This window comes from Melopsittacus undulatus, chromosome 10 (genome assembly GCF_012275295.1).
Source record: "Melopsittacus undulatus isolate bMelUnd1 chromosome 10, bMelUnd1.mat.Z, whole genome shotgun sequence".
NCBI lineage: Eukaryota > Metazoa > Chordata > Aves > Psittaciformes > Psittaculidae > Melopsittacus > Melopsittacus undulatus.
Genome location: NC_047536.1, coordinates 18888873 through 18900078, shown reverse-complemented (window position 1 = coordinate 18900078; position 11206 = coordinate 18888873). Strand labels below are relative to the sequence as shown.

The 11206-nt window shown below is 40.0% G+C and overlaps 1 protein-coding gene across 1 annotated transcript; it reads right to left on the bottom strand.

Annotated features, from left to right (window-relative positions):
- Window positions 1–4048: 4048 nt before the first annotated feature.
- MRPL22 (mitochondrial ribosomal protein L22) lies at window positions 4049–11173 on the bottom strand. Its single transcript, XM_031047316.1, has 7 exons — window positions 11143–11173; window positions 11003–11048; window positions 9264–9402; window positions 7410–7475; window positions 6816–6893; window positions 5940–6009; window positions 4049–4833 (listed from the first exon to the last, which is right to left on the bottom strand). Exons 1-7 carry the CDS (start codon window positions 11162–11164, stop codon window positions 4622–4624), a joined length of 633 nt encoding a protein of 210 aa, XP_030903176.1. The 5' UTR covers window positions 11165–11173; the 3' UTR covers window positions 4049–4621.
- Between the last annotated feature and the right edge of the window lie 33 nt (window positions 11174–11206).

Sequence of the window (11206 nt, the reverse complement as noted above, 5' to 3'; positions counted from 1 at the left end):
TGCCTAGTGGTAAAGGGGTCCTCATTAGTGTACACAGGAAAGCAACAAGAGCTGGGACACAGCTGCCACAGGTACTTACTGCAGTTCTGATGAGCAGCCTAAAAAAGCCCTGGTTTTTGCATGATCAGGCTGAATATGAGCCAACATGCTCTCATCACAGTTATAGCAAACTGTATACTTGGCTCCACTAAAAGCATGGCCAGATGACCAAAGGAAGTTATCTCCCTTTCATCGGTGCTGCTGAAGCTGTACCGGGAACACTGAGTCTGGTTTTTGGTTCCCCACTGCAGCAGAGACAGGGAAACTGGAGAGAGTACAGGACAAGGGCTAGAAAACGATATCTAAGAGGACAGGTTGAAGCTGGGCTTGTTCATCCTGCCAAAAAGGTTATTAGTAGGGTGATCTGAGAGCAACAGAAGAGTTACAGTGGGATAGTCAACCACTTCTCAGTAGCACCAGGCAACAGAATGAAGGATGAAGACAACAGAGCTTGGGAGGCTCAGGATGGGCTTTATAAGAGGTTCTCAGGGAATACCATAGCACTAGTATGGGCTACCAGAGAGGTGGCTGGATTTCCAACAGAGACTTGATGCAGTGTTAATAATGGTCCTAAATCCAAGCTGATTTAAAATAAAGGTATCATATGAACACAAATATGGTTTAGCCTCCATTTCATTACCTTTGGAGGAAAAAAAAAGGGAGTAAATCTAGGTCCATATATGAAAAATTCATTTTACCACACAAAACTCCTACACAATACACAGAAGTAGCACCCACAGAGGTAGCAGTTATTCAAATGCTTTGCCCCACACCTTTAGTTTCAAGAATGCTATGTTCAAGTGTATGACACAGATATTCAGCTTAATTTCCTCAAGCTAGTATCTGAGGTGGATGCCTAATTTGTCCAAGATAAAGTTACACTCTCCTTGGCATGTTCTCTACAATGGCAGTCTGCCCTGTGTATTAGCATATAACTTCCCTGAAACAAGAGGAGTGTTGATGTTATAGAGCAAATACAAAATTATCTCTGCATTTGCTGACTACTCCCAAGAGGTATCGTGTTCCTTACTTCAGCCTAGTACTCAAAAATCAGTTCCTGAAACTCTTAAGTTATTTTCCCTAGGTAAGGCTCCAGCAAACACTAACTTGTGTGATTATTATTGCTGTTACTGTCTCTTGTTTGTTTAGTAACTATTTGAACTTACATGGCTGAAGTGCAGCTGGACAGATGTCACTCAGCAATAACTGCTTGTTCTTTGAAAAGCTTGAAATAGGGGCATTTTCAACAGGACTGCATGGTGAAGAATGTCACACTTTGTTCCTGCAGTTCATGGAGGGTATTAGGAGTAACAATATTTCTATTTAAACGAGAATTTTGTTTGCAAACGACTTTCCAGCATCCTAGCAGGGTGTTTTCATAGGTACTGGAAGAAAACAAACAGTGATTCCTGTTGTTCCTTCACTCCAGTGACTGAAGGAGTGAAGCAACTCCATAATGCAGTGGCAGCACTGTTACACACCTCCCCTTTGTGCAAACAAGAGTAATGGGTGATCTTGCTCAAGCAAGTTCATGCCACACACAGTGACGCAGCTGAAGCACTGGGCAGAACACACCTGTCTGGGCACAAATACCACCCAAGCCCTAATGCAGTCCTCCTCACAACAGAAGTTTCCAGTACAGACCTGAACAGCTCCAGTCACTATCACATTTATCTTCCGTATATGTGAAGAAGCTGATGACCACTTTATAATGCTATTCCTGAGTCTTTTTTTACCTTTGATGAACTAGGTACCCAGTACCTGCCTAGGAGTTTTAAAAAGGAAGAAAAAATAACCAAAACATCCAAAAAGCCATCAGGCTGACAGAAATACTTCAGCTTTCTCACTGGATACTTTAAAATGCTTGTGAAAACCTGCTGTTGGGCATGTTAGCTTTTCCTCAATTAAACCTCCCATTGCTGAGCACAGCTCACAGTGCTGCTCTCTTCAGATTTCCCTGAAGCCTTACTACACCTTCACCCATACTTGTTCCTTCTCCAGCTTCTGACATCAGCACATGCATACATGAGTAGTGAGTTTACAGTGCCCCCAAATGTCACTCATAAAATCAGCATAAGTAGAGGAGCCACTCTCCCTTCCTCCCTCCTGGTGATGGCTCATTTAAGAATGTTCTTTTACTGGAGGTCACAGTAATAAATTATCATCTGCTAAAGACTCGTTGAAGTTAGCATGGCATTTTCTGTCTGAATCCATATCAAATACTTAAGTGCACATGTATCACTTGGCAAGAAAGCATGGTAGAATCAACCCCCCCAAATTTTATTTATATACAGAACTTGATAGTATAAAGGTTTATCTCTAGATCTTACTAAATTTTATAAAGGTTCAGACAGGTTTTTATAGCAATGTTTTGATGCTTCTATCACAGAAATCACTTCAGACACCAGTACCAGGCAGAATAAGCCAGCTGAAGCCCCTCATCTAATCAAGTCTCCCATCTTTGTATGTTACTGACATGACCATGGAGCTTCCTTGGCCAGCACCATAAGGATCTGTGATAGGTTATGCTTAAGGCAGAAAGGGGTACTAAGGAGTAAGAGGAATGTTGAAAAGCATGTCACAGTCTTCCACTTAGTATTTTGAGAAAGAAAACAAGAATGACAAGCAAGAACCTTGCTTTTTGACTGAAAATTTTAAAAGCCAGTTCTGTTTACCTAAAGAGTGACAGGGCCACTTGCTGCATAACAAATAAGCTGGGAAAGATATCAGTAACATTCTCACTTCTCTCCCCATCTGCAGATTCATAACTAGAGTGATCATATCTATAAGGACACAACCTTGTCTGGAGGTCCAGAAGGGACCAAAGCAAAATATACAGCATGCAGGAGAAACAGGCCCTGGAATAAAATACCTAGAAGCCAGGTTTTACATGCTTAAATGACAAAGTGCTTATTAAGCTTGGCTTATTTTGCAATTCCTTAGACTTCTCCGAGATCACTGACTCAAAAAAAAGATTAAGTCATTTAAGTTTGCTACAACTTGTAAGAGATTCAGTATGACAAAAGAGTTTAACAGCAGCTGGCAGAGCAAAGCAGAGCTGTTTATCACAGCACAACAGAAACAGTTCTTCAATCCCCCATCAGCAACTGCAGAGATAGTTTTATCAGGAACATACCTTTCAGAAAAAAAGTTACTAAATCAGAGGTTTAAAGCAGGTAATGTGTCTGGAAATGCACTGCAGAAAACCAGACTGCAAGCAACATCCATTAACAATCCTGAGCTATGCATGTACTACTTATGTAACTTCACAATCACCCTTTAACATCATGAGACGTTTTCTCTGGTAGCCAAAAGAAACAGCTGTATACCACCTTCATTAAGACACAAAGATAATTTGTCTCCTTACAGGAACTGTCCCTTTGTCATCATTCAAATAATGCTCAAACAAAACAGCTTGTAAGAAAAGCTACCACTGGTGGGTGTGGTAAAAATACCCAAATTTAAGCAATCTGACATACTAATGTTCCCAGAATGGAAAAGTAAGGTCTAAATATCAGACATTTACATAAACAAGCAACTAGTCATTCTTTTTATGCTGATGTCATTTTATGCTGATGTTTTTATCCTGATGATCTCTGGCCATCCCACCTGAAAATGTGACTCAATGAAATGAGATTCCCCCCTAACAACTTCAACCTTTTCCTCTTCAAAAGAGTAATGATAAAAATGGAACTGTTTTCAGAGTCTGGATTTGGTATATTCAACAAGCCATTCCATATTAAATCCATGAAGCATCTTACTTGCCTCAACATTACAAAAGCAGTTTTGTTTCCAAAGCAGAACCATTAGTTTACTCTTCAGCAAGACAAGCTTTTCTCCATACCGTGCCTGTTGCCCACACCAAGTTTCCAGAGAACAACCTGAACCCCATGCACATATCAGACTGTTAACGCCATGGTCAGAATCAAGAACAGTTTCAACACTGACTTTTCAGTGCCACTTCCCTCTGTGACAAACTAAACATTGCCACCTACTGACTGACAAAACCTGAACTTTAAATGGGTTTTTATTCCCCACTCCCAGACAAAAGGCCAAGACACACAGCAGAGACTCTAAGAAAAAAGCATGACAAGCCAGATAAAGAAACCATAAACTGATACCTGATAATATCAAGTGTTATTGTTACTTGTTTTGTTCCATTGTTGTAGCTGCTTTGTTAAATTTTAGCAATTTTAGTGTAAGTCTTGGTCTTGCAACACGACTGTCAAGCTCTGATTTTTACAATAAAACACCCAACCATACATAACCAAGACAGCTGCATGAATGTGGGACAAACACAGCTCCTGTCAAGCTTTGTAACAGCACTGTGTACTCTAGATCTGATAGTGCAAGGTAGAGCTTGAATGCTTTGGTTCGAATAACTCAGAAAAAGTAACATCTATTGCTGCTTTTCCAAGACTTTTCCATACCTATGGCTTAACAAATAAGAACAAAAACCTATGACCATTCTTGCATCATCCAGCTCCAGCAGCACCAAAGATATCACTAAAGCATTTTTTAATTAGTCTTTTACATAATTACATTATCAAACAAGAAATACCTAGATAGTCACAAAAGTTTGTCATAGTGTATTAACAAGGGTTCTACTCCGCAGCTGCTGCACGTATTCTTTGGCTTGGTCAAACCCAGTCTTTGGTGGCTCTGGAGGAGGAGGGGGACCTTCCACCAGCTTCACAAAGTAATGGCACCTGACAATTTTCATGATGCCAAACATGCCTTTGGCATGGTAACGAATCCGCTTCGTATAGCGGCCTCTGCCCGTCGTTGACTCGGCTGAAAGAAAACAGCAGGAGGGAGAGAAAAGTGTTCAGTGACTCAACTACTACACATCTGCAATGAAACACTGTCTTGCCAGTGTTTTTTTCATGGCTGCATATGGAAAGTTAATTCTACTCAGGATGCCCTCCTCCATCTTTCTTGTACTGCAGTTAGCAGATTACTGCTAGAGAGGAACCTGTGAGTTGAATTAACTCTCTTCAGGAGTACCAAAAAAGTGAATTTAGAAAGCAGGCATGCAAAGATGAATGTGTAGTAAAGGAAAAATACAAAGGAAACCACACCGAGCACTGACTGGGTTATACAGCTCTTCTGAAGGTGGTATTAATTGCACTGCTTTTCAGCAATTTGTCTCATGAATTCCTGCAGAAGTCTTAGAGAATTCATTTCTCTCCTTTCTCCCTTTATTGCATTCATCACGAGTACTTTCATTATCTACACATCCAGTCCTGCACTAGCAGATAAACCTTTTTATGGCAGAGGCCTGGAAGTCTCCAAAGAATTCTAATCAAATCTGCTCTCCAATCCAGGTTACTTGAATCTTACGAGGTCAGCTTAATAACATTTATGCCATTTCTCTAGCATCTTTTAGACAGCGCTGTAGTTATTACAAACTTATCCTGTAGTCATCTAGAGCAAAGCCTTTTTATAAAGAAATCTACTGTCAATTTTCATTTACACTGTTTCAAACAGAAGTTTAGGTTCTGATCCTGCAAATCTAGTAGTACTAAGCCATGGGCAAAGCTTCCAGCATCTACATCTACTGGCAACAATAAAAAGTAGTAACTCTCTGCTTCTTGTTGTCTAGTCTTTCATGATCATGTCAGTCATCTTCCTCTTCAGGACTTTCTGTTCACACAGAGAGCAGATACTCAACTTTAAGATGAGAATGTCTTAAAAACAATGCATCCAGGTGTCAGAAGAACACCAGTCTATACCAACTATAAGAAAGTGATGGTTGAAGGCTCAACCACCACACTAACTTCTGTACACGTGCCTTTCATGTTTTAATAAAGCCAGATGTACTAGAAACTATCCTCTGTCACTTCAGCTGACTTAAAGCAACAAAACCTCACTTGAAAGAACAGGGGGGGAAAAAGTACCTATATGTAAATTTGATTTGAATTCCACGTTGTGCTTTTTTACTGCTAATTCCTGCGCTTCTAACAGAACCTGCAACAAAAGGAAAAGAAATGGAAATGCTGAGTAGGAATTTAAGCAATACTATTTCCTATCTCCAGATAACATGGAACTGCAAACTTGTAGAATACTTTTTCTGTAACTGACTTAAGAGATCTATAGTTAAAAGACAAACATCTTGCACATAAATATGTTCTTTGCACATAGACTGAAAAAGGTGCAGGACAATTTTATTACATTTTTGGGGAGGAAAGGGAGTGGAAAAGATGTTTTCCACCAGCATGTGTCAGCCTTCCATCCATGGACCTTTGCCTAATTACACATCAGACTGGAAACAAATTCCATGACGGGCAAAATGAGCTTAGGCCATTCAACGTTTTCATCTAATACAGTATCCTACTTGGTCATTATGATGCCAGAAATCAATGCTTTGGCCAAGAAAATGTGTAATTTGAGACTCCTAGTAACTACAGTCTATGAATAGCTTTCATGCCTTTACAGAACCTTCCCTGATGGTTATCCTTCATCTCTCACAGCTTTAAGAACCAAAGCACATACATGTAGCAACTGTTAGTGCAAGGATTCTGCATTGTTTACCTTGAACTTAACACCAAGCACTGTCAGAGAAGTACCCAGTGTTTTATTATTATTACAAGTTAAACCAGCAGCACAAGGGACCTCAGCATATTCCTAAGTCACAACATTACATGGCTGCTACAAAAGCATTGTCTGACTGTGCTCCCAGCGGGCTTAACAGAAACATCTCCAAACTTCTGGTGATGGGTATTGATTTCAAAGTTTTCTTGAAACTAGGAATGTTAAAGAATCCTACTGCATACCTCTTTGATCACCTTTGCTCCCTTTTTATCACTGAATTCCAGCTGAGCCAGAGCCTGATCAATGGACATCCCTTTTATCTGCAATCAAAGTGTTAAAGTTACCTTCTGCAATTACAAACATTTCCCTTCTCTTATTCAGAAAACAGTATTGAAATTATTTTGCCATTATAAAAAGCAAATCTAAAGAGTTTCTTTAATTACAATTTCTTCAATGTAATATCTTAAATACAGAACTTCTGAGCTAAACATTCAATAAATCTTGATAAGACAATTATCTTTTCTTTAAAGAGAAAACCAGCCCGTTACTATCCTTCAAAGCTCCCCTTGCCAGCTACTCCTAGACAGAAGCAAACACAAAAATGCTTCCACAGTGCAGGATCTGCATCTGATCCTGGGTACACATTTGAGAGTGTAGTAGGATAAAGCAGCTAAACCAAACTACACACAGCCGCTCGCCTGCACAGGTGCATGTTCTTCCCCAGGACTCTATTACAAAGATGCTGATTAGACTGTGCCTGAACAAGGCTGTTAGGGCAAACACAGCACTTAAATTTGATGTTCTAACAAATACAGTACAAAGCACTTCTTGCTTACCAGTTTTGCCAGGTACCACATCTTATCTTTGCTGTATTTTATCTCCCTCCGACAGTGATATATTTCCTAGGTGCAAAAACAGAAGTGGAAGGATCAGTAATTTTGCTGTGAAAACAAGAATGAAACATATAAGTCTTACACTATGTTCTTACTAAGAATAGAATAATAGGACTTCTCCTACTATACCATGAACATCCCAAATCAGGCATAATTTTAAAGCTGAAAGCATTGAAAAAGAGAAGTAGCTAGACAATCACAAACTTTTTTTCATCATCACTTCCTCCTCCCCACGTTCTGAAGCAGTCTAGGACTGACATGCCCATTCAGTCTTAAGAATACTACTCTTGCTGTCAAGTCAACTTACTGGAACAGCAACTAAACAATGTTCCAAAGTGAACTTCATTAGCTCTTCAGAAGTGAAGAGGGTTTCAAGTCTCAGTGGCATGAAGAGCTGTCTCAAAGACCCAGTTAACATTATTACTGTACTAACAAGAATTAGAACTAGCAAGTTTTAACATCAATATTTATTTTTTAAAGAGATGGTATTTGTTATGAACAAGTTAAAAACTGATTTATTAACAGAGTTGGCTGATAACTGCATTTTCATATATACTGTATCAGCCAGCACAGTCCTAGGCCAAAATGTCCACAGAAGCGATAAATGTTCATGACCCAGAAAAGCCCATGTCCAAAAACCCCCTATCCTTTTGAGATGCAAAGACTTCGCAGCTTAACAGAGGCCACAGCACATTAATTCCTTATGAAGAACAATTACAAAAATGCAATTTCAAAGTACCAGTTCTTGAGAGTGAGAGAATACTGAAGAATTAACCTAAAATTCTCCCAGGTTGTGCTATAGAGAAAGCAGCACTGATTAATCCCTTCAGTGATCAAATACAGGACACTCAGTTTTCAAGCACAACTTAAGAGACTTGCTCCTGTTCACAGGTAACTGTACTTCCCAAGGACAGGGAGAAACAGGCATAAACCTGGTGTTATGAAAACCCAACCTATTATGACTGTATTGAAAAATCTGACCAGTTTATGTATGCTGACTTTACCAAAAGTTGTCTTGAACAGCAGCAGAAGATGCTACACTGAGCATACAGGTAACAAAAAGAATGATTCTCTGCTGCAGTTTATGGCTTAGTAAAACACAAATTATTGTGCATGAGACTGAAGAAACAACTCCACTGACAGCATATATAAAAGTTTCCTAAGAAAAACACCTCAGTAACATGCCACATCTGACTCACACATCCCTCCCATAGATCTTTAGAACCCCTCAGTACATACTGAATGTTTTGAGCAATGGCTATGACAGAAAACATCTGAAGAGCTTAATTAAAGGGGAGACCACAGCAACAAGCAATGCATTATATATTCTGAGGTCTGATAACACAGAGAAATTAAGAAGTGAAAAGAGCACGTCCTCTATTGTACCTACATCAAAGGCACCAGTAGTTTTACTACTCAAGGAAAGTTACATTTATATCTTTGTGCACAGAAACAATATAGTGACATTCCTCTCTAGTTACTTACTATCACTACAGTGTATAATGACACATCCTTGGTAACTTCTACCTCCTTGTAGTTCAGAGACTTCTACATAGAGTGAAGCCTCAGCAGTTTGCATCACATACTTGGCAATGTGAAGTTTCAATATAGTCTTGAAATGAGAAATATTCAAATTGATGTTAACTTTTACAATATAAGTGTGTCAAACTAACTAAAATCGTAAATAACAAATAGACTATAAAACCAATGTCTTGTGGAGTCACTTGGAGACAATCACAATTTTATCAGAAGCTGCCAAACACAAACATGTAAGTAAAATCCCTGGGACATCCTTACAGCTGGTCTGCGTGGTTCTCCAGGCAGTTGTGGAGGGTAAACAATCCTGTTCTTTTTCTCCCACTTTCCAATTTGCTGCAGAGCTGTGCATGATGTGTGGATGCATGACAGAGGAAAAAGGCTACTAGCTGCTAGCCACCTGAAAGACAAGACCACACTGTTTGCTGCTGAACATCAAGGCTCTTTGTCCCTACCCAGTTTATCTGGAAACTTGTGAACTTACCTGTCCTGACAAAGAGAACTGACACATTCGAGTACTCACAAAATAAAACTTTTCAAGTCCTCTATAGCTTACATTGAAAGAACACTTTAATTCAGTAAGAAGACTCAGGCTTCCTAAAGCAAACCATAACAGTGGTTTGGGAAGTGACAGTGACATAGCATGAGATTCCACATTCATTGTCCCAGGACTGTCACACAAGGATGTAGTCACCTCTCTGTTCTTATGAAGGATTTATTATACCCACAAATCATTTACTTCTTTCCAAGACTATCCAGTACATGTTTGATTTTACCTACAACATTTTGGCAGTAAACAGTTCAATTTTTCAACCGTGGAGTGAGTATCCACAAAAAAATATAAGTTCGTAAACCTTCTGAAATTTGAAGGGAAAGATAATCTAAACTACTTTCCAAATGCAATCACATCAATGTAAGCCAGTGACAGCAAAAACCTCCAGTTCCCAGTTGCACACCCCAGATTCAGAAGAAAACCCAAGCTCTATTTTGCCCTCTGCTGACCAGATAAAGCAGTACAGAGCAGCCACTCCTAACTACAAGAAACAGAGATCAAGACTAGATATCATGAATTTGACTGAGGCTTGAACAGCTTTGTGTACGTATTGATCAGTTTCAAAAGGCCGTTGTACACCTTAAAGGTTTCACATCCTATCAGTAGGGAGTAGCAGAATATACAGATTTAAATGTTACAGAATACTTCTCCAAATATTTAACAAAAGCAATTTATTTGCTTAATACTTAAAACTTTCACTCATCGGGACAATAATTTATCATAACCGGACACATTATCATCCATTAATACAGGGAAATATTTGACATACGCATGAATATCATTTCGTCTTTGAACAACTTAATCACTAATGAACTTCTGGTATTAACAGAACATTAATACAATCTAGCCTCATATGAAAAGCAACTCTTAGCATAACGTTAAAACAGAACACAAACACTTGTAAACAAATGGTGACAAGCAACAAACAAAACCATATTAGAGATGGGTAAATAATGGGAACAGGAAATAAAGCTTTCTAGAAAGCATCATGCATAAGCAACAACTGATACATACACAGACTAGAAAAACTAAGTAAAACCACATCAGCATGTAACTGTTCAAACGCAAGTCAGTAAAGCATAGGAAACAGATGCTTATTTCTTCTTCCTTCAGTGACATAGTGACTCCAATTTACCCCCACAGGCTCTAGCAAAGACCAAATCGCTGCACTTTGAGAGCCCACACCAGCCTTTCTTCTGAAATCAGGGATGCAGCCAGGAGCAAGGAATGCTCCCCCAGAACCACTCTGCCATTCCTCCAGTGAGGGAAAGACCAGCAGCTACAGAAAACCAACGACTAGGGAGAACGCAGAGAGAAGCAACATGCACCGGATTCCTCTGACCTGCACCAGACACCACACCATGCCACAACCACACAAAAAGACACTACAGGGGCACGGAGCGGCCTATTCCCCGCAGCTCCAGAATCACGTCAGCACCACACTCACCTCTCCGGCCGCACCCAACCGAGCAGACCGCGCACACAGGCGTTACCTATAAGGAACCAGCATAGGAATAAGCGAGGAATGAGCAGGTAAAACCCTCTTGACACCCCTGCTCTGCCCCGGCCCCCCATACTAACCCGCACCTGCAGCCCACCGCGCCGCCATCTTCCCGGCTTTGCTTCACGGCAGTCGCAAGCGAGGCGAGGC

Coding starts and splice junctions, on each gene's coding strand:
- MRPL22 (XM_031047316.1), bottom strand. CDS start 11,164: ATGGCGGCGCGGTGGGCTGCAG. Junction 9,403..11,002: donor GGTTGGGTGCGGCCGGAGAG/GTGAGTGTGGTG, acceptor CTTGTCTTTCAG/GTGGCTAGCAGCTAGTAGCC. Junction 7,476..9,263: donor GAGAACCACGCAGACCAGCT/GTAAGGATGTCC, acceptor TTTTGCACCTAG/GAAATATATCACTGTCGGAG.